Source organism: Lonchura striata, chromosome 10, assembly GCF_046129695.1.
Source record: "Lonchura striata isolate bLonStr1 chromosome 10, bLonStr1.mat, whole genome shotgun sequence".
Lineage (NCBI taxonomy): Eukaryota > Metazoa > Chordata > Aves > Passeriformes > Estrildidae > Lonchura > Lonchura striata.
In genome coordinates, this window is record NC_134612.1 from 12240408 (window position 1) to 12267613 (window position 27206).

At 37.0% G+C, this 27206-nt stretch overlaps 1 protein-coding gene across 1 annotated transcript in view; it reads right to left on the reverse strand.

Moving 5' to 3' along the window:
- Positions 1 to 2831: 2831 nt before the first annotated feature.
- Positions 2832 to 27206, reverse strand: part of DNER (delta/notch like EGF repeat containing) — a 110567-nt gene continuing 86192 nt past the window's right edge. Inside the window, exons 8-13 of the mRNA XM_021536795.3 lie at positions 22394 to 22618; positions 14974 to 15096; positions 12665 to 12778; positions 11488 to 11619; positions 5973 to 6219; positions 2832 to 3061 (exon numbers count right to left, since the gene is read on the reverse strand). Coding sequence (XP_021392470.1) covers positions 2950 to 3061; positions 5973 to 6219; positions 11488 to 11619; positions 12665 to 12778; positions 14974 to 15096; positions 22394 to 22618 — 953 coding nt within the window. The 3' untranslated portion in view covers positions 2832 to 2949. The remainder of the gene's footprint in view (positions 3062 to 5972; positions 6220 to 11487; positions 11620 to 12664; positions 12779 to 14973; positions 15097 to 22393; positions 22619 to 27206) is intronic.

Consider the following 27206-nt stretch of genomic DNA (forward strand, 5'->3'; position numbering starts at 1 on the left):
TAGCACATGTATCACAACTCTGAGCTCTAAAAACAAGTTTCAAAACATCCCAAGAAACAAGTAAGAAGACATGTGCATGCTTCTGGGGAAAAAAACCACTCAAGGATGTTTTCCTATTTCCAGATGGAAGAGCATAAAAAAATGACCACACTTGGAGAGTGCACAGGTGTTGCAGCACGTCACAGTTGAGACGGCCACGATACACAGAATAACACCATGCCACTTCAAAAGGCTTCAGGTGTCTCCCCCTACAGAGTAACATCACATCATTTCAGAAGGCTGCAATGCAGGCATCTGCCCTTGTTCTCTAGCCCAACCTTTCATCCCCTCACGTTGCTGCAGTGCCCCTGTGAGCCCTCTGCTCCCTTTGGTGGTTGCTCAGTGCCCCTGGGCACTCCATGGCTCATTGTGTCAGTGCTGCTCACCTGCTGCTCACAGCTGAGCCACTGGGGATGAGGCTCCCACAGCTCCACTCCCAATCATCACAAACTCTGTGCCTGTACACAAGTACTAGAGGTTAATGACAAGCCCAGAGACTTGTCTCTGTCTTGTCCAGGAGGAGCTGGAGGCTGTTAACCCATTGCTAGGGAAAGACTACATACAGTCAGCCCTTTCTGCAATGGATTATTTACAGGGAAAAAAAAAAAAAAGAGAATAAAAGAAACAAAGAAAAAGTGTAGTATATTAACAACATGTGGTATTTGCTATACATCTGTATTTGCTCTCTGTACAGAGCAAACCTCATATGGTTGGGGAAAAGGATATGAAATAACTGGTGTCCCTTGCCCACATTCATGTATATTCTCAGGACACTGCTGTACAAAGACAGTAACCAACTTGTTCTTGCAGATTCAGAGTTGGGATACAAACACAAGATGAGTCTGTTCCCTCCAGGTCTTAGGACAGCTCCATCTGGCAGGCAGTGCAATGCCTCACAAATATCTCACAAGTGCATGCCTAACATGCCATCAGAGTTCAATAAAATAAATTGGAAGGAGACAAAGTAATTTACAGAATACAATTCACAGGATGCACAGGATGATTTACAGAAGCTAGAGGCTTCAAGCTGACAGGAAAATAGCTCCTCACAAATTACTTATCGTTCAGGTCAGTCAATTGAGAGAAATACAGGTTGGTCAAGAATCGCTGCCAAGGTGTGATTTGTATGCAGAAAGGCTGCTGCTCATTGCAACATCTCTCTTGTAAAATATGGATCGTGAATATGTATGTTCCCTAGAACAACAGAGTTGCTTGCTTCCCCTACATTATATAGATTTGCAAGCCAATATTTTACTGACTAAAAAGGGCAAAAATTCTGAAGAATGAGTACTTCCCTTCCTTTGATTAACAAATCAATTACAACAGTGCTCCTTTTCTGCTCAAGTTACCAAAAATGTTACAGGGTATAGGTGGCTCTTGATTTTTCTTTCTTAAAGGTTCTCAAAACACTCCTAGAAGCACAGTAAACAAAAGTTTCAATATATTGGTACAGCAGAAAACTAACAATAAAAAAAAAACATGACAGCCACCAGATGCAATTTACAACTTCTGTCATAGAAAACCATGCCTGAAGAATTAATCTAGTTTAAACTTGGATCTGAGCTCCTCAGTCCTCTTTTTAATAATTACTGTCTCACACCACCATTGTTGAGAGCTCATGGTAGCAGATACAAGATGTCAGGAAAAGTACTCTGGATTTCTGAGGAGCATTTGGCATTTCTGTAATTCAGACACAGAATGGTGTTACTAACCTGCACATCCACCATTCAGGACTGTGCCTTTACTCTGGAGCTGTATTTATCCCACTTTTGAGAGACTACCTTGATAATACAAACCATTTTTCCCTTTTCAGATTAACAGCTGGAATATTATCTTTTAGCATTATTTATAGTGCATCATATGCTCATCTCCTTTCAAATTTATAGACAACACTTCAGTTTGAAATGAAGAAAAACAAAGAAACAGCTGCAATCTTCACTGGTTAACTTTTATTCAGTATTTTCTGAAATAAGCAAGAATTTAAGACGCCCATAAGCGATCAAATACAGCCACAAAAACCCCATACTGATCCTAAATAAGAAGCACTATGAGAAATACACAATATTTCATGAAACAATACTGTACATCAACAACCTTTAGGAAACAAACAATTCAAACCATATGCTTAGTTTACTCACAATATAAAAAAACTTTAACCTTTAAAGAAAAATATAGATTCAGTCCAATTGTAGGATCCAATCCCATATCCAGTGAAGTCAATGGAAGTTCTCTCATTGATTTCAATGTTTAAAGGATCATGCCCTTAACTTTGCCTCAAGAGGCACTTTAATTATTATACAAGGCCTAGCCTGAATAACTATTACAAAAATGTCAAACATCAACTCAAGAGTATGTTTTAGCAACTTTCAGGAAATAATGGAGGAATAGGTTATCTATCCATGCATGGAATAAGGCAAAAGCTAATTCATTCAGATTAGGAATAATAATTTTTACTAGTTTCTTTTTCACAACACAAACATTTTAGACTTTTTTAATTAATGGATATATTATATATCATATTATGCTTCACATTTTTCCTACCTCTACTGAGAAAGCTGGCACTGACATTTCATAAAGAACTCCTCATTAATTATTGTTTTCTGTTCTGTAACAACCACAAGAAACTCATCTGGGTTTAGTAATAGTGTCTACCAAGAAAAAAGCACACACTATCATAAGCTTATAATTTATAGAGCTCAAGGTACATTAAAATGTAAATCATGAAGTTCACAAATTCTGTTTTAAAATATTTTTCCAAACTAAAAGCTGCAGAAAATTGGTTCTTAAATATTCTACAGAAAATTCTGAAGCATCTAATGGTTTAAATTACTTATGCTTTCTTCTTAAAAATATTTAAATTAGGTTAGTAGCCCATCCTTTTGAAAAATAATCCAAAAAAGATTCACTAGATTACAAATCTTTTGTCTTAATCAGTGTAACCAAAGGTTTGTCATCTGGGCTGTAATCTTCATAAGCAATAGGGGTTGCATCATACATTGCAGGTCGGGATTTCTTGCCAAACCTGGAAATAAAAGAAAACTTCTGGTGACAAACAGAAACATGAATAAATTCACAGCAACAACGCAGTGAGTTATGGCTTGTGATCAGAAACAAAGAACACACAAAGAAATTATCAATACAATCTGCAAGAGGCAATGACTCAAGGACTAATCAATAGTGAAAAGAGCAGGTTCTTGCTACAGAGTGTGCTGGATCAATTAACTGCCTGTTTACAACAAAAGCATATACAAACAAGTAAATAAAGATATTTTTCCAGGGCAACCAAACACAAGATTATTAATATAACAAAGAGTATACACTGTGTGGGGAAATCTCAATCCTGGGAAGTACTGAGTGTGGAAAAAGACTGGGGGGACATGATAGATAATAATTTTAACATTAGTTTCAATGCCATACTGTGAACAATTATGTGCTTGGGTTGGTTAACAGTGCAGCAGTAGCAGTGAGAAAGTTCTTCAGGGTCAACATTTAGCTTTGGCATGTCCATTCACAGGTGATGATGGTGATGGTTCCAATGTGTGTATCAGACAGGCTTACCAGTGTATAACAATATTACACAACACAAAGATAATCACAAAATAAAGTACATGAAATAACAATCAGAAAATATATTTTGCAGTGAAGCATTGAACAAGAGAGACCTGTGTAGCTTGAGAGAAACTGAGGGTTCAGTGGTAATTCTGAGGACAGTACACATTCATTGTAGCAATTCTTGGCAAAAGCAGCTCTGTGTGTGTGTGTGACAGGCACTGCAAATCATCTCCACCTTTGGAAAGGTCCTGCTCCTCCACTTCCTTAGAACAACATTTCAAGAGATGGCTAACTATAGAGAGTTATTAACCTCAACAACTCCACTCAAATAGATTTTTGACAACATTGTACAGCTGAATCCTGAGGAAATGGTATCTTCTGACTTCTGTGGGACAGGCAGAAGTTTAGAGTTTACCCAGCAAAAGAATTAAGAAACCAACCACATGTTGCTACTCTGCTCAAAACCAGCAACTGTCAAACAGAGTCCATAAATAAAATTGAAACAAGAGAAGTAGAAAAGAAAGACCAGAAGTTAAAAAAGGGATAAAGTATATTGAGAGGAGGAAGGGATTCTTCTGGTTTCCCCAGGAGGAGAATGAGAAAATTTATTACCTCTGCATTATTCAGAGAAATGGTCAGGTGTGCAGGTGGTATTGTGCCTTGCTTAGAAAAATTGAGCTATAATCCTAGAGTTCCCAGACAATTAACCTTGACAGAGGCTGTATATTAAGCAATTGGTAGGTGATGTGGAGACCAGGTGATGTGCACACGATCACAGTTCTACAAAAAGGCAGCTGACAGAGACCTATGCCAGGAAATGGTAAGAAATGAGTGTGTGCAGATGCTCATCCAATTCAGAAAGCTTAGTCTGACACAGGCAACTCCACAGGAATGGGGAGAACATGCAGTGGAGAGAAGCTGACACTGCTGTGACAAGAGAACTTAATCAGAGTCTGATGAACAAGACTCTTCAACTGACACAAAGAGGACAGATCAGTGCGTGAAAGTAAAAATTAAATAAACTACACTGTAAGTGGTGCATGAAGGCTACTGATATCTGGGCACACACAGAACTAACTGCAGCATAATCTGTCACCAGATAATTCATGAACTCAGTGTGAATGCTTTTCTAAAGTGAACAATTCTGTTTCAATAACAGACCTCTGTTCTATTTCAATGACATCTTACAGCTGCCATAGTCAGTGGCCTATTAGCCAACTATTTCATTACACTGCTCCCCTCCAGCTTTAAAATGTATAAATTTTAACATAAAAGGAATATTTCTTTTATGTCTAAATAACGGATGCTAAAAACAACTGTGCTTTAGCTGCTTGGAGAACAATCTAGTTCTGATCTGCTTATCTTAGAAACATTCCCTAGAAGTAGACTTTTATTAGTAATGATCCTCGAGCACATTGGTTTTGTCTTACAGCAAAGTATTGATTTACTAATCAAATACTTTGATCAATAAAGATCAAATTATTTTAAAAATTATCTAGGGAAAAATGCTGAGAAACATGAACAAGCAATTTTAAAATAATTTACTGAATATGCAACAGGCATCCACACCCCCAGACACCTGCTGAGTTTATCAGAAATCTTCCCTTTAAAGAAAATAACCCAGTAACTTTTCCCTTAGCCTCCATTTTCCGAAATTACTGCCAAGTTTTGGTATCTAACTTTGAAAGGGATTTTTTTTTCAGAAAATGCTGGAGCTTCTGTTATTTAAAAGTAGATTTATCAGAATCAGTGAAATCTGAAAATTCAGACCTTTAGATATGTAGATTTAAGAATTTATGTAAAAAATAACTATAAAAGTTTTGCTCCTTTTCCTGGATTGAAATGACAAAAAAAGTGGCTTATATCTTTCTGAAACCAAAATATACACAATAATCTCCACAATAATCTACACTCAATGCCCTGCATTGCAAGTGTTCCATTCAATTTCAAAGTAAAAAATTACCATCTCTAGGAAAGCAAGTAAGAAAGGCAAATAGGAGCACAAAAATGAGTGATGTGAAGAGATTCTCACTGAATAATCGGGTAAATTAGTCACAAAAATCAATGTGTGTTTCCTATCTGATCATATTACTTGTGTGTAGCACTTAAAGAATCTTTACATCCCTAACAGAAGATCTGACAGGCTACAAACTTTGCATCTGTCCCACTTCACCAGTTACACCAAATAAAGTCAGAATAACTCCATTGTTTTCAAGGAGTGTTGCTGTATTGTCACACCTCAGGTGAGAGCAGTGAGCAGCGCTGATGCTTTCCCAGCAGAGCAGCCCACTGCCTCTGCCAACAGCACTTGGGTGCACTGTGCATGAACTGCAATGACACATCAGAACGGATTCCTAGGACACCAGCACCCCAGCACAAACCTGGCGTGTCGGATGGAAGCGATTGCACTACTGAATTCACTGTCAATGCTCCTGCAGTTGTAGAACTCCTCGTAGGCTGGCCTGGAGGAGCCCTGGTACTCGATGCGGCTGATGCGGCAGATCCCCACGATCAGGATGATCAGCATCAGGACAAAGGCCACGCACAGCGCCCCGATGATGATGTAGAGGGAGTGACGAGGCATATTTGTCAGACTCTCTGCCATATGCCCAGACTTCCACTGCAGATCTGCCAATAAGAAATAAAAGGTTATCACTAATTAGTCATTTATATCCGCCCTGCTGAATAGAACTACTTTACAATATTAATTTTCAATAGTTCTGACTTTTGAAAATATGGAGATAGGTAATTTGAACTTTCCCAGGCTCTGTTAACAATACAACACCAGGCCTAACATGCTACAAATTTGAAAAGCACTATGTTGAACCTTTACCCACTTTTTTCTGTTGATTTTTAAGGTCATATAGGAACATTTATCTAGTTTGATCTCCTGTGCAAACCAAGTAACAGAAATTCAAATTATTCTTGCATTATGTTATTTTATATTACAGGCTCTCTGAAGGCAGGCAGGTTTTATGCAAAAGCTTTTAAGAAACAAACAGCTCTCTTGTGCAGTTGTTCCAACAGTGAAGGCTTCCACTAAAATGTGTTATTTAAGATGTACTAAACACACTTGGTTTGTAATTTGAAACAAAAACTTTCTTATGCCTATCTCCTCCAAACTGCAGAGACTTCAGCATTTCAAGGACAAAAAGGACACCTCATCAAGTCCTACAGTAGGGAGCCCATTGGAGTCTTTTCCCCATCATACTCTCACTGAGATTCTCAAAGCAGACCTTAAAGACAATATGGAAGAGGCTTTTTGTATTTATGTATTCCAGATCTTCTACATAAATATTCTTGATCCCCAAACTACATCTATGCTAAACAGATTTTCTATCTATTGCCTGTGTCCTCAGATCTGTTTCTCTCTAGCATGGGTCAGAATATTTCTAATTAAGCTGTACTTCCCTCCAGGAAAGTACAGAGTTCATTTTTGGCAGCCTATGGTCTCATATTATTTCAAAACAGGAACAGAATTGAATCATCCTGACTACAGAAATGTAGCACTCTGCAAAAGTTATTTCTAGTAGGTGCCTGTTCCTTTTCCAAATGTACTTCTGCTTTGCACTGATTTAGAATCTCCCTTTACTCAATCACAAACAGTCTGGGAACAGGGCTTCCAAGCATATGCTTTGGGAGGTTAAGATATTCTCAGAAGCTACCTCTCAAGGATGCTGATGATGGTAGATAATTCAAGCTCCTGAGTTGAAATCTCCAGTTTAGCAGCAGAGAATAAATTCTTGATATGCAGTAGAAATACAGGGATTGCACAAGGACAGGAAAAAAAGTCAATTTTAGAGGCAGGTGGTGAGAAAGCCCGAAGCTGTAACATGTGGGATTCAGCTGGGCAGAGTTTGGAGAAATGGCTGCTCTTTGTCACAACAGTGAAAGTTGTCCTGGAGCACCTCCCAGCTTGGGGGTACTCAGACTTTGTCCACAAATGTGAGCTGAGTTTAAGGATTGAATGTTCATTTATCTTCTTCAGAGTCCAGTAAAGTTTTGATCAGCCTGAATCATTCAGTGATTTAATGTTTCTAAGGCACTGTTACTGCAGTTTGCCCAGTCAGGATATGAGGGGGAGAATGCAGCTGTGCTCTGTGAAGTTTGGGATGGGCTTCTATTTCTGTTCTGCAGCACATTTGTCACACACCGTGGTTTCTGTCAGAATGTCAGACTAGGTTGAATTCAGATCTAATGTGTGCAGATATATGGCAAGGCACTTCTGATTTAGATACCATGTCTTCCATCTCTGGATGACAAAGCTGAGAAAAATTTCTTACCTTTTTCCTCACCGTATCAAAATATAAAGATTAATATTTTATATTCCAGAGATTAGAAATAGCATAAGACAGCTTAAAATCACAGTATTTTTAGTTGCTACATTAAAGTTCATAAAATTAATTAAGAATAAGACTTCAGTGCACACCACGGTCTGTACTAGAAATTCTTCATATTGTTAGTTTTCAAGTAACCATATGGTTTGGCATACCTCAGTAACTACATTAATAATTACAAAAGTGACAAAGGTAATGATATTAACAAATAATTGTCAGGCATTAGAGAATTCATATGAGAAATTTGTAAGCATTTTTACAGTGAATGCGCCATCAACTTTTCAGGCAAATGCATTTCATTTTGAAAGGAAGAATAGCCTCTTTATAATTAAGATGAATTTAATCCTATTTAATTGGAATTGCTAATACTAGTAAGGATCATAAGATGATATTAAAAAATATCACAATTCATCCAGGCAACATACATCTTGTCTAGTTTGTTGTATATACAGCACTTGGAAATTAAAAAGAACAGTCTGACAAGAAGATAACCCTGAAATCCTGTTAAGGTAGTCACTTCAAGCATCTAAACCAGCTGGTGAAAAGTGGGGAACTATAAATAGGGTGGTTCTACAAAAAAGATTAAGTACCAGTAACCTCCTTCATGGCCAGTAACAGAAAATTACCAAGGAGAAAATGTTATCGATTTAGTCAAATGCCACCAAAACACCAGTTTCTGATAAGCCTGGCTTTGTGGCTTTTTCTAGCATTCAGAGGGGCAGTCCAATACAAAGTCAGTATGCAATGTTTACATTTAATTTCCATCACATTATTACCATCATGTACTAACTGCTGAAAGAATATAATAAATATGGCAAAGAGAACTGGAAAGATGAACAGAAGCACATTTACTAATAGACTGAAACTTCAGAGCTCAAAGAAATCCACAGCACCATTGTCTCAACTCCAGTGAATTCAGAAGTGCTTATAAAACAGCTGGATAAGGCCTATCTAGATATGATTAGAATTAAGTTTCCATCAGTTTATTAATTCAAAGCTCAGGGAAAGATAGAGAGTACAAAGATCTTCACATGGCTACATGGACCTGTAGAAGAAAAATCTGTAGATCAAACTACTTCTAAATTCTTTCTTCAAAGTGACTTCTTCAAAATTCAATCCCTCTTTGTTTGTATAATCCATTACATACATGTTAAAATCCGAGTTCTTTAGGGAAGGTTCCCCAGCTTTGCACATAAGGCACTGCACTGGTTAGAGAGGCTGCATGTCCATGGTTATCTGTTTTGGGGAAGCCTTATTTCTTATGATGTCCCATAACAACATATGCTCTTATTTTGATGCTGTGGCAAAGTGACTTAAATAGCAAGGGAACATCAGATATTTGCTGAAATTAAACTTACTAGAAAAACAAACAAACAAACAAAAAAAAAAAAAAAAAAACCTGGTAACTCTCAAAACTGGTAACTCTCAAATTTTAAAGTTATTTGTTCTTTAAAATGTATTTTTTGTGGCTATAAAATTTTTTCCTGTTTTCATTCGTGACTAGTCCAAACCAGAATTTTTTATAGTGTATTTTTATATCTCCTTTATTATTGTTATTATTTTATGCATTCATTCTATTAGCTACTGTCATGTGTTGGGTAAAAACTCAGTAATTTCAACCTCTTCAGTTGAAAACAATTGCCGTGAACAAGGCAAGGTTGAATATTTCTGGTGGAGAGCCAGCCTTGCAGTGTTACTAATGCCAGTTAACATTCAGGTAATTTCCTGCTTTCTGTCATAGCAGTCATAAGATAAAAGAACTTGCATCCCCTCTAACAGGGGAAAGAAGAAATAATTGAGTAGCTGGACAGTAGGAGAGGCTCCTTCCACCCTCTCTTCTGCTTGTCTCCTTTTCCCATGTCTTTGCATGCACTTCACTGTGTATCTGTGGTGCAAACACCCCAACTCTGAGTGACTAGAGTATGACAGCAGAGCACTCCAGAACATGCACCACTGAATTCCTGTAGCACATCTGCAGGCTCAGAAAGCATGCAAGCCTTTGTACCCCTTTGGCATTCCAAAACATAACAGAAATGTAATTGTTACTTCATCAAGGGACTCCAGGAAATGCATTTGTTTTCTCCAAGAACAAATTATTGCTTTCTCCAAGAACTAAACCCATCTGTCAGCCAACTACTTATTATTGAAGGCAGGCAGAATTATACTGCCTTGCTGATCAGCTTGGACGTGCATGTTGCAGGTGTCACTAACACCAGCCTTGTCAGGAAAAGTTCATCTGAGCATATTTTAACATCAGCAATATGGCACACAGACAGCACACAGGGTTGTGCTCCCAGTGTCTGCTGGCTCTGAACCACCCGGGGAAGTGTGTGAGCCATTCACAGAGATAACAAAAAAGGCAGGGCTGTCACCATCTCTGAACTAGCTGGTAATGGTCTTCTGCAGTCTTTGCTTACACCAGAAAGCTCTGAAACTGAATGTACTGGATTAAAGTAAGGACTAACATCAAGAACATCAAGAGTAGAATCAGTTTGAAAAAAGCAGTCAATAAGTTTAAGTAAAGTTTTAGTAAAAGAGGGTAAAAAATAGAAGGTTCACATGTTTCTTGTGTGAGATACAGAAAACATTTTTAAATCCATCCTTTTTGTTTTATTGATCTATCACCTATGTCTGCAATCTTAACTGTGCTAACAAACCTGTGTGTGTATCTGTATAATGACTTGGAGGGATCTATGACCACAGTACCTGAGCATTCAAGAAGTTAAATACACAGATGAATTCTCTAGTAAAGACAACATCTCTAGCTCAAGAACAAAATATCAGAGAAATACAAAGCAGGTCTGTGAGCAACAGAACTAATGAAACCTCTTTTCCATTTTAACTCTTCCACAGTTGGGTTTCATACTTTCTGCCTCTCCTGGACTCTTCACTGTTTCATAAGGAGGCCCTTACAGTGAAGCTTCTCTCTAAAACGAGAAACAAGATCACACTGAAGCTGTTGCTTCCAGTGGAGCCACTCTTAAGTCTTACTGAATGCTTTGGAAATATCTAGTCTTGGAGCCCTTCTTTGTTACAAATTTGGTGGAAATTAGCCTATGGCTGGAAAATTTATTCCTGAAAAAGTTGTTAAAAACCTGCAGACACAAATTGCAGCACAATTACACAGAACCAGTTTCCTTAGATAAGCAAGTTCCAAGTTGTTTTGCTGAAACATCACTAGAGCTGCAGGTGCTCTGAAGTCAGTACAAGCCTGTTAGGACCATGCTGATACTGCTATGGAACACGCTTGACCCAAAGTGTGCAGGGAGGATCTGAAGCATGAACACAATTAAAATGCAAACTGAGTGCCCAGCTCTGAGGCAGCACCCCTGACAATCTAGTCTGACACATCTCAGAGTAGGGTCCCAAAACCAGAAGTTTTTAACTTTCACTACCACTTTTGAAACGCTGTGGCCAAAAATAAAATTAATTTACCATGATTTTGTTCATTTGCATATGACTCAGAGTATTTGTGCAGATAGGTGTTTAGAGATAAAGAAAAAATTCCTTTAATATAACTTACAACTTTTAGAAATGGTTAGAGAACTACAAAACTTACGTATTTCACAGTTTGCACCAACCCATCCATGAGGACAATGGCAGGTGTAACCACCAGGCTGATCTATGCAAGTTCCAGCATGGTGACATGGGTTGCTGTCACAGTCATTTACATCAATTTCACATTCTTCACCTTACAAAGGGGAAAAAAACCAAAATAAAAACAAAAACAAGATTATGTATGGCAAGTGCCTGATGTAGCAAGTACATCCTCAGTCATTTAACTTCCCTCTTGCTGCAAAGCACCTTATAGTGCAATACATCTTTATTCTCAGAACGTCAAAAGTATTCCAAGAAGGAAGTATTATCCTTACTCAACCAGGTGAAAATAAAGCCTGAGGACTAAGGGACTTGACTAACCTCACACAGACTCTGTCTCATTTCTCTAAATGTAATTTCCATCCCAAGAAAATGTGGTATAACACATGATCATAGATATTCTGATATGCTACAGAATAATGTAGATAATCTGCCTGAGAAACTGATGTGGTACAATGGAAAGCTAATTCTTTTCCAAAGAATGTCCTTTAATTAGGAGAGATCGAAAAGCGCAATTTGATCTATAAACCAGCTATGAATGGGTTTACCTATTATTCTCACATTGGATATTAACTTACATGACCAACAGAACATCAAATTCTAAATTATCTTGACATTAGCTATTTGGATTATGCCAATCACATCAGTCTAAGTACAAGGCCAAAAGATTAAGTGAGCTTCTTACCAGTACTCTGAAAGTGTAAATTGATTCATAACAAGTATAGCAATTGCATATTAAGGTAATGGAATAAGCTGTTTCTTGAGCACACAGTAACTAAGGTCACTGTTAAAACATTTTTCAGTTTCAACAGTGTCCAATTAGTATATTGGGTTACCTGGAAATCTTCAAAATACTATTTTTAAAATGCAGTCTAGTCTCAAGTAGCAAGGTCATAAGCCATGCTAAATAGCTGTTAGCTTTGTGAAGACACTTTAGTACCAGGCTTCTTTTGCTACAAAGTTCAAAGCAGATGTAAGCAATATCAAAAGCTTTTCATTCTCACTAGACTGCTCACAATACAGCAAAGCCCAAATTAATTTCTTCCTTGAAGAGACACAGTCTTACTTGATATTTGTCTTCCTCTAGACACAGTGAACAACAACAACTAGATATTCTGTGTAACACACAAATCACTTGCCTGCATATCCAGGTGCACAAATGCATGTAGCATTTAGACCTTCACTGTCACAAGTGCCACCGTTCTGGCAGTTGATGTTAACACAAGGATCTTTGTATAATTCACAGTGCCTTCCTGAAAAGGAAAAACCAGTAATTACCATTGACATGACTGATACTGGCAGCATGGAATCAGTACATGTGGTAACTTGACTTCACCTGGATGAGTGTGCAGGCTCCAAACCTGTCCTCCTGGGCTATTGATGTCATAACGCTAAAGCCATGGGGCTTATGCTGGCTAAACCTTTTACACATGTGCCTCCTCTCTGCTTGTACCACAGCTGTGGGCTAGGAGAAGCAGGGCAATTTATGCTTAGAAGAACTATTGGATGTCTATGAAAAACCACATAATGAAGCATAAACAGATCAGTTATCTAAAATTCTTCAGTAATATGTCAACAATAATTGTCTTGACTAAGAATTTTATGTAACTTATTTAATAACATACATAAGCATTCTGATGTCTCTTATTACCTGTTGCTGGAAATGAGGAATATTACCAATGTAATAAAAAAAATTATTCAAATATATAGTTAAAAATATATAACTGGATGGCTCTACTTCATGCCACTACCTTCACTCTTTCACATCCAGCATAGGCCTTGAGAATCCAGCAGGCTTGTCTTGCAGAAGACAGTGCAAGGTGCACCTGGCATATACAACATGTAACAGCATATTCCCACCTAGGGACTGGGAGAGATACCCTAATGCCACTGCTACACACATTATTTTCTTGGAGTCTACTGTTCAGGTAAAACTTCTTTTTTAATATAAATATTATAGTTATGCACACACACATATTCACTACAGACCTCCCAAATAATTTTGCTGACATTTGCAGTGTTAGCAGCAAGAAGGCAGAGCACTCTAGCTGGGCATTCTGTGAGTGAGGAGCTGGCACAAACTCCAGCCCTGCCCAGCCCTGAGAGCTCCTGTCTGCCTGCCAGCCCAGGGTTGTGGAGGCAGAAGGGGCACTGCAGATGGGTAGCCCAGGGGTGGTAGTGCCAAGACTGAGGCATCTGATGGCCTACATCATTTCTTGAGCTGGGTACCTCGGGTCTATTCAATGGTGCCACTGAACTCCTCAAGCTCTGCAATGATGGGAGCTCAGTGATCAGCAAAAGCTGCTTCCAGGTGCCCTGATTTCATTTACAGCACGATGTGCTGTGCTCACAGTGCTTCCAGCTCCACCAACAGGCTGGGTGAGAAGATGAACATTAATGGTGAACATTTTGGTTAAGTGCTGCTTAAACTGCCAAGAAAAGCTGAGGGTCATTTCCTCACCAGGCCTCTAAAATGATGAATTCTGTATCTATACTCAAAGAGCGGTGCAATCACCAGTGTGAAACACATTTTTAGCCTCAAGCAGCTGTTAAGTGAGCTTTACTTATCAGTACAGATAAGGATTGATACACTTAATGAGAAAATGCTGGAGCAATGTTCCTTAAAATATAATCATTCTGTGTGGAATATTTATTTATAATCCTAATAGCACATAAAATTACATTCAAAGTGTTCTCACGATTCAACACAGACTACACTAAAAACGTAGTCATTTTAGCCTTCCCCACAAGGACTTGTCACAGACCACTGATATGTGTTAATTTGTTTACAGCTGAAATTGCTGTGAGAGAAAAGATTTTGTATGCCAAACAAACACATTTTGTATAGCCAAACACTATTCTCATCTATTTTATGAATTACTTGAAAAATGCCAAAGAGGGATTCAATTTGGACACAGATCTAAGAACAGATGCAGTTAACATGGAAAAACAGTCACAGACCTACTACTCACCCTGGGCTTTACAGTCTTCTAAACAAACAATCAAAATTTTTATATCTACTCCCTTGTGCTAATCTATTTCAAATACTAATCCTTTATTATTATGTTTTTAGTTCACTTCAAATAAAAAATAATTTGAAAGCTCTCTATGTAAAGGTTCCAACAATAACTGCTGAAAAAGTCTATTTAACCATTATAGGTTTTTTAAAATCTCATCACTTTCTAAGGTATCATAAAAACAGAAAAAACCACACCTGAGACGAACAGAGAAAATCCGTTTGTGCCCAAACCAGGACATGTATTACTCACAATGGAGCTATATCTTAGCTATTAATCTGAATAAAGATTAAGGGATCAGGATCGATACTGAAATTTGTCTCTGTTAATTTAACATGAGGGATATATTTCTGCTCAGCATATGGCATCTCTCTTTTTGTAACAAAACCTGCCATAAAAAATGCAGAGAACAATTGCAAACCCCAGCCTACCTTCATATTCAGCAAGGCACACACACTCGTAGCTGTTGACGAGGTCTCTGCAGGTGGCTCCATTCTGGCAGGGTGCAGAGAGGCATTCATTATATTCCTCCTCACAGTAAAGGCCATGGTAACCTAAATCACATGAAGAGAAAACAAAAATAGTTATGAAACACTTTGCAGTAAAAATTAACAATTAGGCAACTATAGACCATGGGCAGATGCTTGCTAATTTAAATATACTGTGCAAACTGATATATGTTAACACACTGATTTTAAAGGTATCTGTTCCCCAGGTGAAAATTACCAAGAAAATATTGGAAGCACAGTATTCTGAAAGAATTCCCAGCTCCTGTGATAAAGCACAATGAGGTGTAAGGATGGAGACTAGTGGCAAAGACCAAAAGCAGCAATGTGAATACCCACACTCTGATTGTTAAATAAATACAGGAATATTGACTATCTCCCAGTCCTTTGGATCCTTGCATCAAAGCCACTGTTCATCAAAGAGGTGATAATTGCATAACAGTAGTTAGAATGATTACATGTTTTAGCATTAATGCTATACAATGTCAAAGCACTGTAGAAGCATTAAGGTACTTTCATCTTTGCAGTATTTCCAAGCCATAGGCTGGTATTATGGGCTGATTAGGTAAACACAGAAAGCAGAAGCAGAGAAAAGCTACACCACCTGTTAACAGCCACTGAGTCTTTTGTATTATGAGATAAGAAAGAAGGAGTTAATCCACTTGAAAACAGCACCTTTTTCATTACTTAGTGTGCCATGCAATCATTAGTTGTAACAGTAGCTGAAATTACAGACCTAGTGTAGTCTATGATATAATGCTGTGCACTGGAACAGTGTTCATGTGCTTATAAAAACTTGATTTCCTCATTACATTAAAAAAAAATAGATGAATGAATGTACAATAAATAAATATGCAATGGGCATGAATACAGGTACCAGGAAAAAGGCCTAACATACGAAGTGTAGATTATACAGTGTGATTTTAATTCTTAAAGTAATTTCTAATCTCTAGTAGCAAAACTCACAGATATGAGAGTATCTTTCATGAACAAAGAACCAAAGAGAGGGGCATATTCTCACCTTAGTAAATTCAGTAACCTGGTATAAATATTCTCCAAAATTCTCATAGAATAATAGAAAATAGGACAAATGTTTCCTTCGGACAAAATTTGCATTCACTCTCTCCCTCCGTATTATGGATAATTCAAAAGAAAAATTTTTGCAGATACAACTGTTATGAAGATACAACTCAAGATATATAGACAGTACCATCCATTATAATTCTCAAAAAATTGTCCTTTAATAGGAAATAGTTGGACTAGTAAAGTATTAAGAAATATTTCAGAACCATTTTTTCCAAAGCTGTCAGCCAGGTAATAGAGAATTAATTATGGTAAATGTATAGGTTTTCTTGCTAGCCTACAATGAAGTTTATCTAGCTTACAAGTATATGAACTAGCCTTATGTAGTGAGATCTACAGCCAATGTACAAACCACCAAAATCAGACGGGAGAATCAGAAAGAAAAACAGATGGGAATTCCCAGTGTTTAACACCAATGTAATTAGATATTCTTAGAAGAAATATTTTCCATTTCTCACCTTTCCAAGAGAACGAAGGGGACTTGTGACTAAATAGCTGTCTGGTTTCCAAAATCAATATGAACTATGGTATCACCTCCTCAGGCTGCAGCCAGCCCACGCTGCCAGACACTGCACACAGCCAGGGAAAGATGTTTTCTCTCTCCACGAGAGGGCAGGTCTCACCCACACACAATTTCACCCTCACCGTCCTCACCCTGGGGCCAGCAGCTTCCTTCTGCTGGAACTGCTGGAATGGAGAATGTTCCACTGTGGGACCTCCTGAGGGAAAGGCATGCTTCTCCTCAGGGAGATAAGAGGTACCTTTTCATTCTTAATGAGCATTTCTCCTTGCATTACTGCTTTTAAATTATACTGATATATAAACCCTATAGTACACTGAATTCATACATGCATCTTCAAAAAGACTACATAAATAATTTCTACATTTTTGTTGAAGAATTTAGATTGAAGCAGGGGTATTTTTCATAAATAACTTCAGAGTAATGGATTCTAGTGTAGTTGCTTCCTCTCCTTCTAGTAATGTAACAGTTTTACTGTTTTTATGTTCCCAGCCGATGTCAAATGCAGCTCTTTGCATCTTTTGTGGTGTGCAATATTTCTGTGGATGTATTCAGAAAGAAAGAAAAAATGCCTACATTAACAACACTTATCCAGCTACTGTGCCCTGAAAGGATTTAAAAAAAAAAAAAAACCCAAAGGAGGCATTGCAGCTTCAAGTAAGGGCAACTTCTCCAGGCCACATGAAATTGGAAGTCTTTAGTAATAGAATCTTCCTGAAATCAAGCAGAACCTGAAAATGAAGATTCAATTCTGATTGAATCTCTTCAGAAGCCGAGGAATGGACAGGGAACCTGAAATAGAGATGTCCCTATGTAACCCCTTTTCCCTCTATGCTACCATCCCGCTGCTACATCCCATTGCTACTGGTCTTTACAAAAGTAGAAATAGATCTGTTACCATTCTCCTCTCAATCCCCAAATTATTCTTCCTCTTTCTGAAGCAACTGGAAGGGTGCCTCAAAGAGAGCAGGTTATTTTCCTGATAGAAATAAAATCTCATAACTAACATATCGTAAAAGTAGCAGAAAAAGCTACACCTGAAAAGAACAGAGAAAATGCATTTGTGCCCAAGCATGGCCTTCAGTTACATGCTGAACTGCACTGTCTTTGCACGTGGCTGTTATAAACTGCAGAAGGAGAAAATGGGAAAGGGAGTCCACAATCTGTGTCACACAGGCTGATGAGGAGAAGACATGGGGTTTGTCAAAGCCTTCTAGAGCAAAAGATACAGCAGAGTAATCTCTCAAGAATATCTGCACTATCAGGTTAACAAAAGAAAGAGACAAAAGCTTACTCTCCCTTTAGAAATCAATAAAGAACAAAGCTGAAATCTTTTTAGCCTTTTTAGACACTAACCCCTCAACAGTGACTACCTGGGCTTATCCACACTTAATGTTTCACCCAATCAAGGCAGCAGAACATAAATCCCATCTTTATGGGAAGGCCTGATGGGGTACAAGGCAAACCAGCTCCATTTTGCAAGGAAGAGCATCAGTTCATACACAAGGCTGTTCACTGACACAGAGCTGCATGTTAATGGCCAGGAAATAAATGTGTCCAGTTAAAGTCTGAGCTTATACAGCAATTAAATAAGAGAAAGAGAGAAGAATGCTCAGATGGCAGGAAGGTAGGAAGCCATGTTCACCATCCATGGTCAGATTGCAAGGAAGGTTGTCTTAATGTAGCAGTGGAAACAAGACGAGGAAACAGAAGCAATAATGAGCTCGCAGACAGTCAGGAACTGGAATTAACCTGAAGTCACTTCTTCCAGAGCTCACATATCCTGCCCCAGTTACAAAATGTGGGAAGAGAAAAAACAGAGAAAAGAAAAATTGCAACTGCTGCAGACAAATGTTGCTCTGGCCTCTGCAAAGGCACTAAAATATACTTATGCTCCTAGAATTATCTATTAAGCTGCATGAGCAGTAAAATCAAGGGAACATACTCCATGGTACTGTTTCTAAAGTTGCAGCCACTTATTATACCCTGTGGCACTTTTTCTGAAACTCTTCTTTTCTTTTTTTTCCCCCAGATGCTCTATATATGCCATCAAATATATTTATATAGAGGGCAGGTGTTAATGTCTGTACATGTGCTGGGCAGTTTCAAAATCTATGTCTTTAAAAAACCCAAATCCAAAACTTTGCTGCAATGTTAAGCCATGCAATTTCTAGCTGCATTTCTCAACTTTGGACCAGACAAAACAAAAAATACTATATTAAATATTTGCATTTGAAATTTGTAATGGTAGCTGTATTAAAACAAATGCATATAAAAAGTAAAAAGGTTTATCAGGAAGAAGAAACTGGTTTGGGATCCAAGGACTAAACATTCTAAAAACAGACACAAAGGGGTCCCACTAGTTTCACCAATCAGACTTTAGATGAGAAAGCCAGCAAATGAGCACAATAACTTTTATTATAATTAGTTCTTTAATATAAGGTAAGAAGTAAAACACGACACAAACTCTGAATCTAATGTCCAAACATTAAGTATTTGTTACCTGTAAAGAGCGAGGTGATAAGCGTTAATAATTAGGATGTGTAAGCATATAAATAAAGATTTAAGGTAAGGTTTCATGTGCAATTGAAAAATCACACATACAGCACAAAGTAGGTATGGTTGCATAGGACTGGGAGTTCCACAGAGCCCCTCAGAAGACATTTGAAGTATGTTCAACTTAGAAATAACTTAGACACTTTTCCTTCCACTCTGAAAATAGGAACATTCAAAATATTAGACTGCTTTCCAAGTTACCTTATAGAAATTAGCTTTCCTATACAAGCTATTAGATGAAAGCCCACAATGAAAGCCAACACACACACAAAAAAAATTAGTAGCAAATGTCTGGTTGTTCATGTTCTGCAAATTGTGCAGCTATGCAAGTATAATCACTATCATTTATCATTCTTCAAATCTGTACACTGGCCAAAGAAACAAGCCAAACTGCCTACCAAGCAAGGAGACTTGCACAGGCCTTGGACTAATTGGAACAATTTAAAATTCCTCTCTTGTTTAATTTTTGAGGCAGAAGTAATACAGATGAAAACCCGAAATCCAACTGACACTGTAAAACAGTGCTTAAAGGAAGGACAGCATTCAGGTCACACATGTAAGCAATACTCCCAGGCACTTTGTTTTTGTATTAGAAAACTATATCTTCTGTCAAATACTAAAAAAAAAAAAAAAAACAACCAAAAACCTATAGCATCCTAGAGCTGAACACAAAATTTAAATAACAGATTCCAAACTCCATAAAACTGTTTTTCAGATATGTCTGATAATCAATACAGAAGAGAATTCTAAAGTGTCATTTAACAACCTTTCCATTAAAATACCTAAAAAAAAAAATAATGTGTAGGTATTCAGGGATATGTCTGAAAGCCTCCTGTACAACGAAGCCAATAGTCTAGGACCCGGCACACTGATGCTGAGAGCCTGCAAATCAGAAAGCCTCAAGGTCACAAGGCAGAGACCATTTCTTTCCTAGTAATATCTTTATTATTAACCCTTGATAATGCTTCTAAACTGTACACAAATTTTATCCGTTCACTTTACAAGTAATGTAACAGATACTGTCAAGGTCTCTTCAGGTAAAACTGTAAATAGAATCCAGTTTCTTAATATCCCAGATACTTAACTACATTACTCACCCCCTCTAGCAAACTGCTTTTTGATAGATATACCAAAAATGTATTATTAGGCTATGATTTGTAGTGATTACTTTACTTGGGGTTTTTTTTAGGAATTGCAACATAGGAATTCTCAAGTTTAATTGCTCTTACCTGCTTTACACTCAATAATTACCCAAACCAAGGGCAAAGTGTAAGTCACAGTGCCTCCTACATGCTGATCTACACAGAAGTTGACTGCCATTTATCTATTATCTTTTTAACTCATGGGGAAATTATCTGAAAATAACTGATTCAAATTCTGCTGCTATGACTTAATAAAAACCCATAATAGTATGCTCATAACAATGAAAAGGCATAAAAGGTATAAGAGGAAACATTCTGTCTACCCCTATCTTGATGCCACTTAGGTGCAGTTCTTAAATGACCTTCTGAAGTAAGTTACCCAAGTCTTTAAACTATTGACAGATTAATGACAAGCTCACTTAATTTGTCTTCTAGTTCCAGCTCTTTGTGAAGCAAACAATGTTATTTTTAAAAGTGAAGTTTACAGCAGCCTACAAAATATTTGGAAAAAATAAACAGTTGTTTTTAATGTCATACATGTAGCAACACGAAAGAGTTTAATTAAATAAATGCCACATATGGTCCTGGATGCAATCTCTACGGCTTCTCATCTCTAACTTTTAAAAGCATAAATATTGTTCAAGTAAAAATAAGTTTCCACAACATGAGAGGTCTAAGACTATTCTTAAGTCCTGAGAGAGACAGAAAAATTTTGAAAAACCAAACTATGGAATTCTAATCAGGTTCTGTTGAGAAAGTTCTTGAAAAAAACTTTTAGTCAACCAAGAATATTTGACTAGCTTTTCTTTGTTTGAACTACAGGCAAAGAACCTGCTGAAGAAGTTTAGAACTTTCCTGGGTTTCTTGGAAAGATAAATGTCTAGTTTTTCCTACTGTTAATGACAAGGGCTGTCAACAAATGCATTATAAGGTAACATTAGTGTGGTATTGTCTGCATTTCACTTTCATATTTTTCTCCTTTATAAAAGATTATGTAATTTAACTATAAATCTGTCAACCCCAACAACACATTTCCATAGCTTCTGGTAATTTGTGAGTACCTCCCAAAAATCTTCTGATGGCCCTTTTCATGTCTCTAAACAGCAGATAAATTGTGACACTACCTAAAAAATGCTGAATAACTTAATTTCATCACAAAACCCCCATATTCACAAATATCCACAACTATCAAATGTCACTCCTTAGTTTATCCCTTGTACACTGGAAATTTGTTTTATCCTTAATTTCTTCAGTTTTCAAGTTTATAGCTTCAAAGGAACAACCAAAAGGAAAGTGCCAAAATCATTCAAGTGAAAACAAAGATTGGTGCTTACTCTGTAAGTGCTTTAGCAGTGGTGGATGTGTAGCACTGGTTATCAGACATTTTAACTGTGACTTCACCTACTAATTATCATTGCTAAAATGGAAAAAGGGAGCTATAAGCACCCCAATATCCTGTTACATTGGTACAAGGATAAAAAAATCTGGAGCTAAACCAGTTGCTACACAGACCCCATGAATGCCAGGCTGTGCTGTCAAACAGTTCCCAGCTGAGTCTCCTCACTGGACTCCCCTGAGCAGCCCTGCTGGATCTTCTCTAGAGAGATAATTTATGTAAACATGGATGGCAGAACTAAACCTTTTGGAATAACCAATATTTTTCCTTCTCTACCTTTGTTCAGCCACCCTGTCTGTTTTTCCCTAATGATCAGTGTCATTTTCCATTCTCTCTACCAAATTTTGCAATTCCAACAGTGCTGATGCCTCGCATTCGAAAGATTTATCCTGCAGACTACAGTTTTGTAATACAGCTGTAGAGTTCACTCAAACCATATGGATCTCAGTGGGTATTTCAATGCTCACTCTGCAATTTTTGGTTTTCCAACTGCAATGTGTAGATTCCTATCGTTGCTCTAAACAGATAGAACATCTGCTCAATCTGTTTTACAGCCTGAGAAGAAAAGGAAGTCATTTTAAGCTATATATGGAACCCACATATAAAAATATTAGAAGATTTGCAGAGGATGTAACTGTTGGTACAAACCAGGGATACAGAGGCATCTGTAGCTGGTTCCAACGCTGCGACAAATGCCGTGTGCACAGGGATTCAGAGCACAGAAATCTATCAGCTGAGCACATGTAGGTCCTGTAAACCCAGGACTACAGCTGCAGGAGAAGGCAAGGCTGTCTGCATAGCAGGTTCCATTGTTCTGGCAGGGAGATGATGCACAAGGGTCTATCTTGTCCTCACAAGTGGTTCCTAAAAACCCTAAAAGAAATAAATGGGTTTGATAGGTAAGCATCCTGATATGCATAAAATTTTGAGAACTAAACTAAATTTTAAAAACTAAACTAAAAAATTTTAAGAACTAAACCACCAAGTGAGATCAATTTTCCTTTCTTTTTTCATTCTATGAATATTATAAAAATACAGACTTCTTACACAATAAACGAATTTTGCCTATTAGCATTCTCTGAAAAGAGATGATTCAGCTAATATCATACTATAAATTATTAAGGCAGTTAAGTGCAAAAATATTTGCTGAAACTGACAGTGCTTATCTGCTTTCTGAGTGAATCTGGCTTGAAAAGCAGAAGAGATTTTCTAAAGATCAGGATCTGGCTAGACTAGGAAAAAAAAAATATCCCAAACCAACCTATTTTTCCTCTGTTAACATGTATGTAAAATGTAACAACCTCTTAAACATAACATGGGTTTATTGAGTTTCAATAATATAAATATCTTTTACAAGAACAAACTTCTCATTAGCAGGAGAGAGAATGATTTATTGAAGTAACACCATGCCAAAAACAGATATAAGGAAAATTATATTCTTGCAAGGGAACTTTGAATCAGACCTAAGGAAGAATTATGTTTTAATAAATTACAGTAACTACAGCTTGTATCTATACATACACATCCATCATGTATGTAGTAATACAATGCATGGTTATTGTATCCTAAAGCAAGTCAGAAAAGCATATTCAAATTCTAGAACCCTTCCAAATAAAAGAACCAACTGTTCTTTCCATTTAGTAACATATTTTTTTTAAAATAAGTATTTGGTCCTTTTGTACAGATCATCACCTTTCAGGCCTAAAATTCCCCAGAATATCTTACATTGTAAAAAAGCTCTTAATATTACAGTAGAATAACAAACAAAGGTGAGTAACCCACATAGAGCATACTACAGAGATCTACTCACAGCGTTAACAAAACTTATAGTAATGTAACTAAGATGGGAGGTCACAATTGCTCTGTGAGTGCCAGAGTTTTGGATTTTTTTAGTCACAACTGGCAGCAGGATTTTAGGGGCATCTTCAAAACATTAGGTGCTGGACAAATGACTTTCAACGCTGCATCTCCCTTAGATAGCCATAAGCCTTATATCAGAATGATGGAATGAAAAATATGGAAAAAATAATCTAATTTATAAGAAAAAAAAGTAGCTAGAAAGATGGAAAGAAAAGACATAACCTACAGATTGGACTTTTAAGCTTTGTTATACAAACTCTGCAACAGACCAGGAGAGAAAATCAGGTCTGGCAGGGCACAGATGAAGAACAGGCATGAGCCTTCTGTCCTCCTCATTTTGCTGTCCTATGGCTTCAATTGCTTCATGACTTTGTCAGGACCACCTGCTCACCCATGCTGAACAGAGAGAGCCTAAAAATACATACTGTGGAATCCTATACTAGAGGTCCCTCCTGTAGATGATAATTAACCATCAGAAACTGCAAAGAACAGAAACCCCAAGAGCAAGGATGTAATTCCAGCAACAGTTCACTAGCAAAGTAACAAAGCCCGTATTGTTGAAATAAAATCTTGGTCAGATTTAAAAGAATCTGCAAGGACTTTTAACTATTACCAGGAGGAGATCAGCCAGTGAGTCCAGTGAAATCTATCAAGCAACTCTGAAACCAGATTAAAAAGGTTTAAGGAGATCTGAGGTCACACAACGACACTAATACAACCTTTGCAGTAATCTTCCCTCCAAAGAGGAGGTTACTGGCAGATGGCTAATGTTTCAAGTGACAAAGCACTTCAAGAACATATGCAGGTTTAAAATACACCAAAACATGTTGCCCTTGTGCTATCTTTGACTGCACTGTGAAATGCGTTTAGGTGATTCTGGAAGTTCAAATCTCAAGCATGAGTCAAATATCTGAAAATACTCAAAGCAGAAAATATGGATATCTATTATCCTGTCATTTCATTCTGTTTAAATCCATACCAGTCCAATTATTGGAAGCAAATAATGCAAGTAATAACTACAAATATCAAATTCAGAGGTGTATTGACTGAAACAGAATCAAATTCCAGACAAAAAAAATCATTGTTTATCTGCAGAAAAATATCTCCTGAACTGCTCTTCAGCCAGCTAACATGGACCCAAACCCTGAATGTAGGTCATTGCTGGCATAAAAGGGACATGACTGAAATGCAAAGTCTAGAGGTAATTTGAAAGAACTGGATACAAAATTTACCAAGGAATAACACAGAAGGTAAAGAGGAAAGGCAGGAATAGAAGATATTTATACTGGTAAAACCCACAGCACAATGTCTGTGCTTACATGGATAGTAATTTGGCCAGCTGTCAAGAAGTATAGCAGTCTTAAGTTAGGTGATATGCTTTGTAAATTGCTACAGACCTCCAAGGATGTGATAGAAGCGAGATCAGAAATATGATTTCAGAAACAGAAAAGCTACAAATAAAAGCCAAATTTCTCATCACAGTGGGATTCTAATTATTTGGCTACTGAAAGCAAAAGAGCCATGTGCAAGTCAAGAAAGTCAAACATTTTCTGAAGACACTGCAGAACTGCCTTTTATACAGCCTGTAAAACAACTGACTGTCTGAATGTTACATTAGACATTAGACTCAATTCCAAGAATCACAAGTATGTGAAAGATTAGGTCTGTGAATTGTGAGGGCTCAGGATTACAAAACTTTTAACTTCTAAATGCAGGGATAAGCACTAAAAGAAATACAAGCAATTTATTATTTTCCCTGTAGAAATTTGTCTTGTGAGGAAATAAATGGTATGTCATCAGAATTCTGTAAAGAGAAAAAGTTACTAATCAGAAGGATCAAAGGATCATTAAAACACTGTAAGACTTTGATTGAAATTCACTCTAGCTAAGTCTTTCTGGATAAAGATGAATAGAGGCTAAACCCATTCAAGCATTAAGGAGAAGTCTATTAAAAATAAGAGCAATTTGGGAAAGTGCCAGGTAAAAACATTAGATTAGTCAAAAGTACCAGAAGCTAAACAGCCATAAAAATTTTAATTAACAACAAAATGTTCTTCAGGTAAATTAAACTCTCTTATGGTAATATGAAAAATTCTGCATTCTGATCACCAGTAACCTTGGGAAATCTTCCACATGTAACAGCTGTGTGACCCAGTTTCCTGTGATCAAGATTGTAAATGGGTTTATTCTATATAAACCTGAAGAATTTAGGATGACATCTGCAAGATGTACTAGAGAAAAAGGCTTTTACATGAACAATGAAGCAAAGAAAATAGTGAAAACCTTGAAACTTAAACTATTCTAAGTCTCGGTAAATAATTTCTGTTCTCCCAGTCAATTAACATTCATGGTGACAATGTGCATTTTCTAGCTGCTATTGCAAATCAACACATATGAATCACAACTTAGCATCTTCTATAGCTGTCAAACTCTATTTTCTAAACCACAGAAGTCATTATAAGAGCATTCATAAATTTATTGCTTTCCAGTATTTTCAGAAATGCCTGCAGATATTTCAGGACACTTTTGCTCAGTGTGTTGCCAGCAGTAGTTCCCTGCAGCTACTCAAATCAAACTGTCAAAAGTAAAATAAAATCAATGCAAAATGTGAATTTCAAGTAATCTATATATGTTCAACTCTTTATCATAGCATTGTTTTTGCTCTGTCTTCTTTTATTCTAGAGGATGACTGATATCCATTATTGCTGATGACCATTTTTCAAACATATAATAAACCAAATTAAAATATCTCTGCCCCTTCTGTCCAAGCTGGTGACCTCCACATAAAACATGTAGGAACAGCCCAAGAACCCAGGCCAGTTTGATGGGGTTGGCCAGCTGACTGCAAGCTATTTTTATCAAAGATTAATATTTTCCTGTAACAATAAGACAGTTAATCTGTACTTTTCATCAGGACATCAAATTTGCATGGAAAAGAACTTCAGAAACATCTTGCAACAAAAGTTTATTTCTTTATTATAACTGATCTGCACTTTGCTCATTACTGTATGGCTTTGTTCTAAACCATAGTCCACTACTAGATTATTTTAATATTATCATATGTGCAAAATTTACAAAGGGTGAAGTACCTTCAAGTACCAGGCCTTTCATTCTATCTAATTTTACAAAAATTGTGTCTGGAAGGAACACATTTCCTCACCACAGGATCAGGCAATTTCCTTAAGGTTGGGATTTTTTTTTATTTTAATTTTCAACAAAGATTTCTGTGAATTTGGTAACTACATAAACAAGGATAACTTGCTTCAACATATTTAAAACCTATATTGATTTAATAATAGGTTTATTAATTTAATGTAATGACATTTATTTATACCAAGCAGGGTTTTTTTACATTTCTAATTATTATTTGTATATAGTTCCACTTCAGGGTCTTTTGGAAATACACAAAACTTCTCAGAAGCTTAAAGATAATGGAGGAACCAAATTTGTAAACAGATGATCAGTACCCCAAGCAGTTTAAATAAAATCTATTAATGTTACTGTCAATACAGTAGTCTGTTATGCACTACAATAGGTGGAAGAAAATGAGAGGAGATATTTAAGAGTGGAAAGGATGGAGTGATTCTGAATATAAATTTCA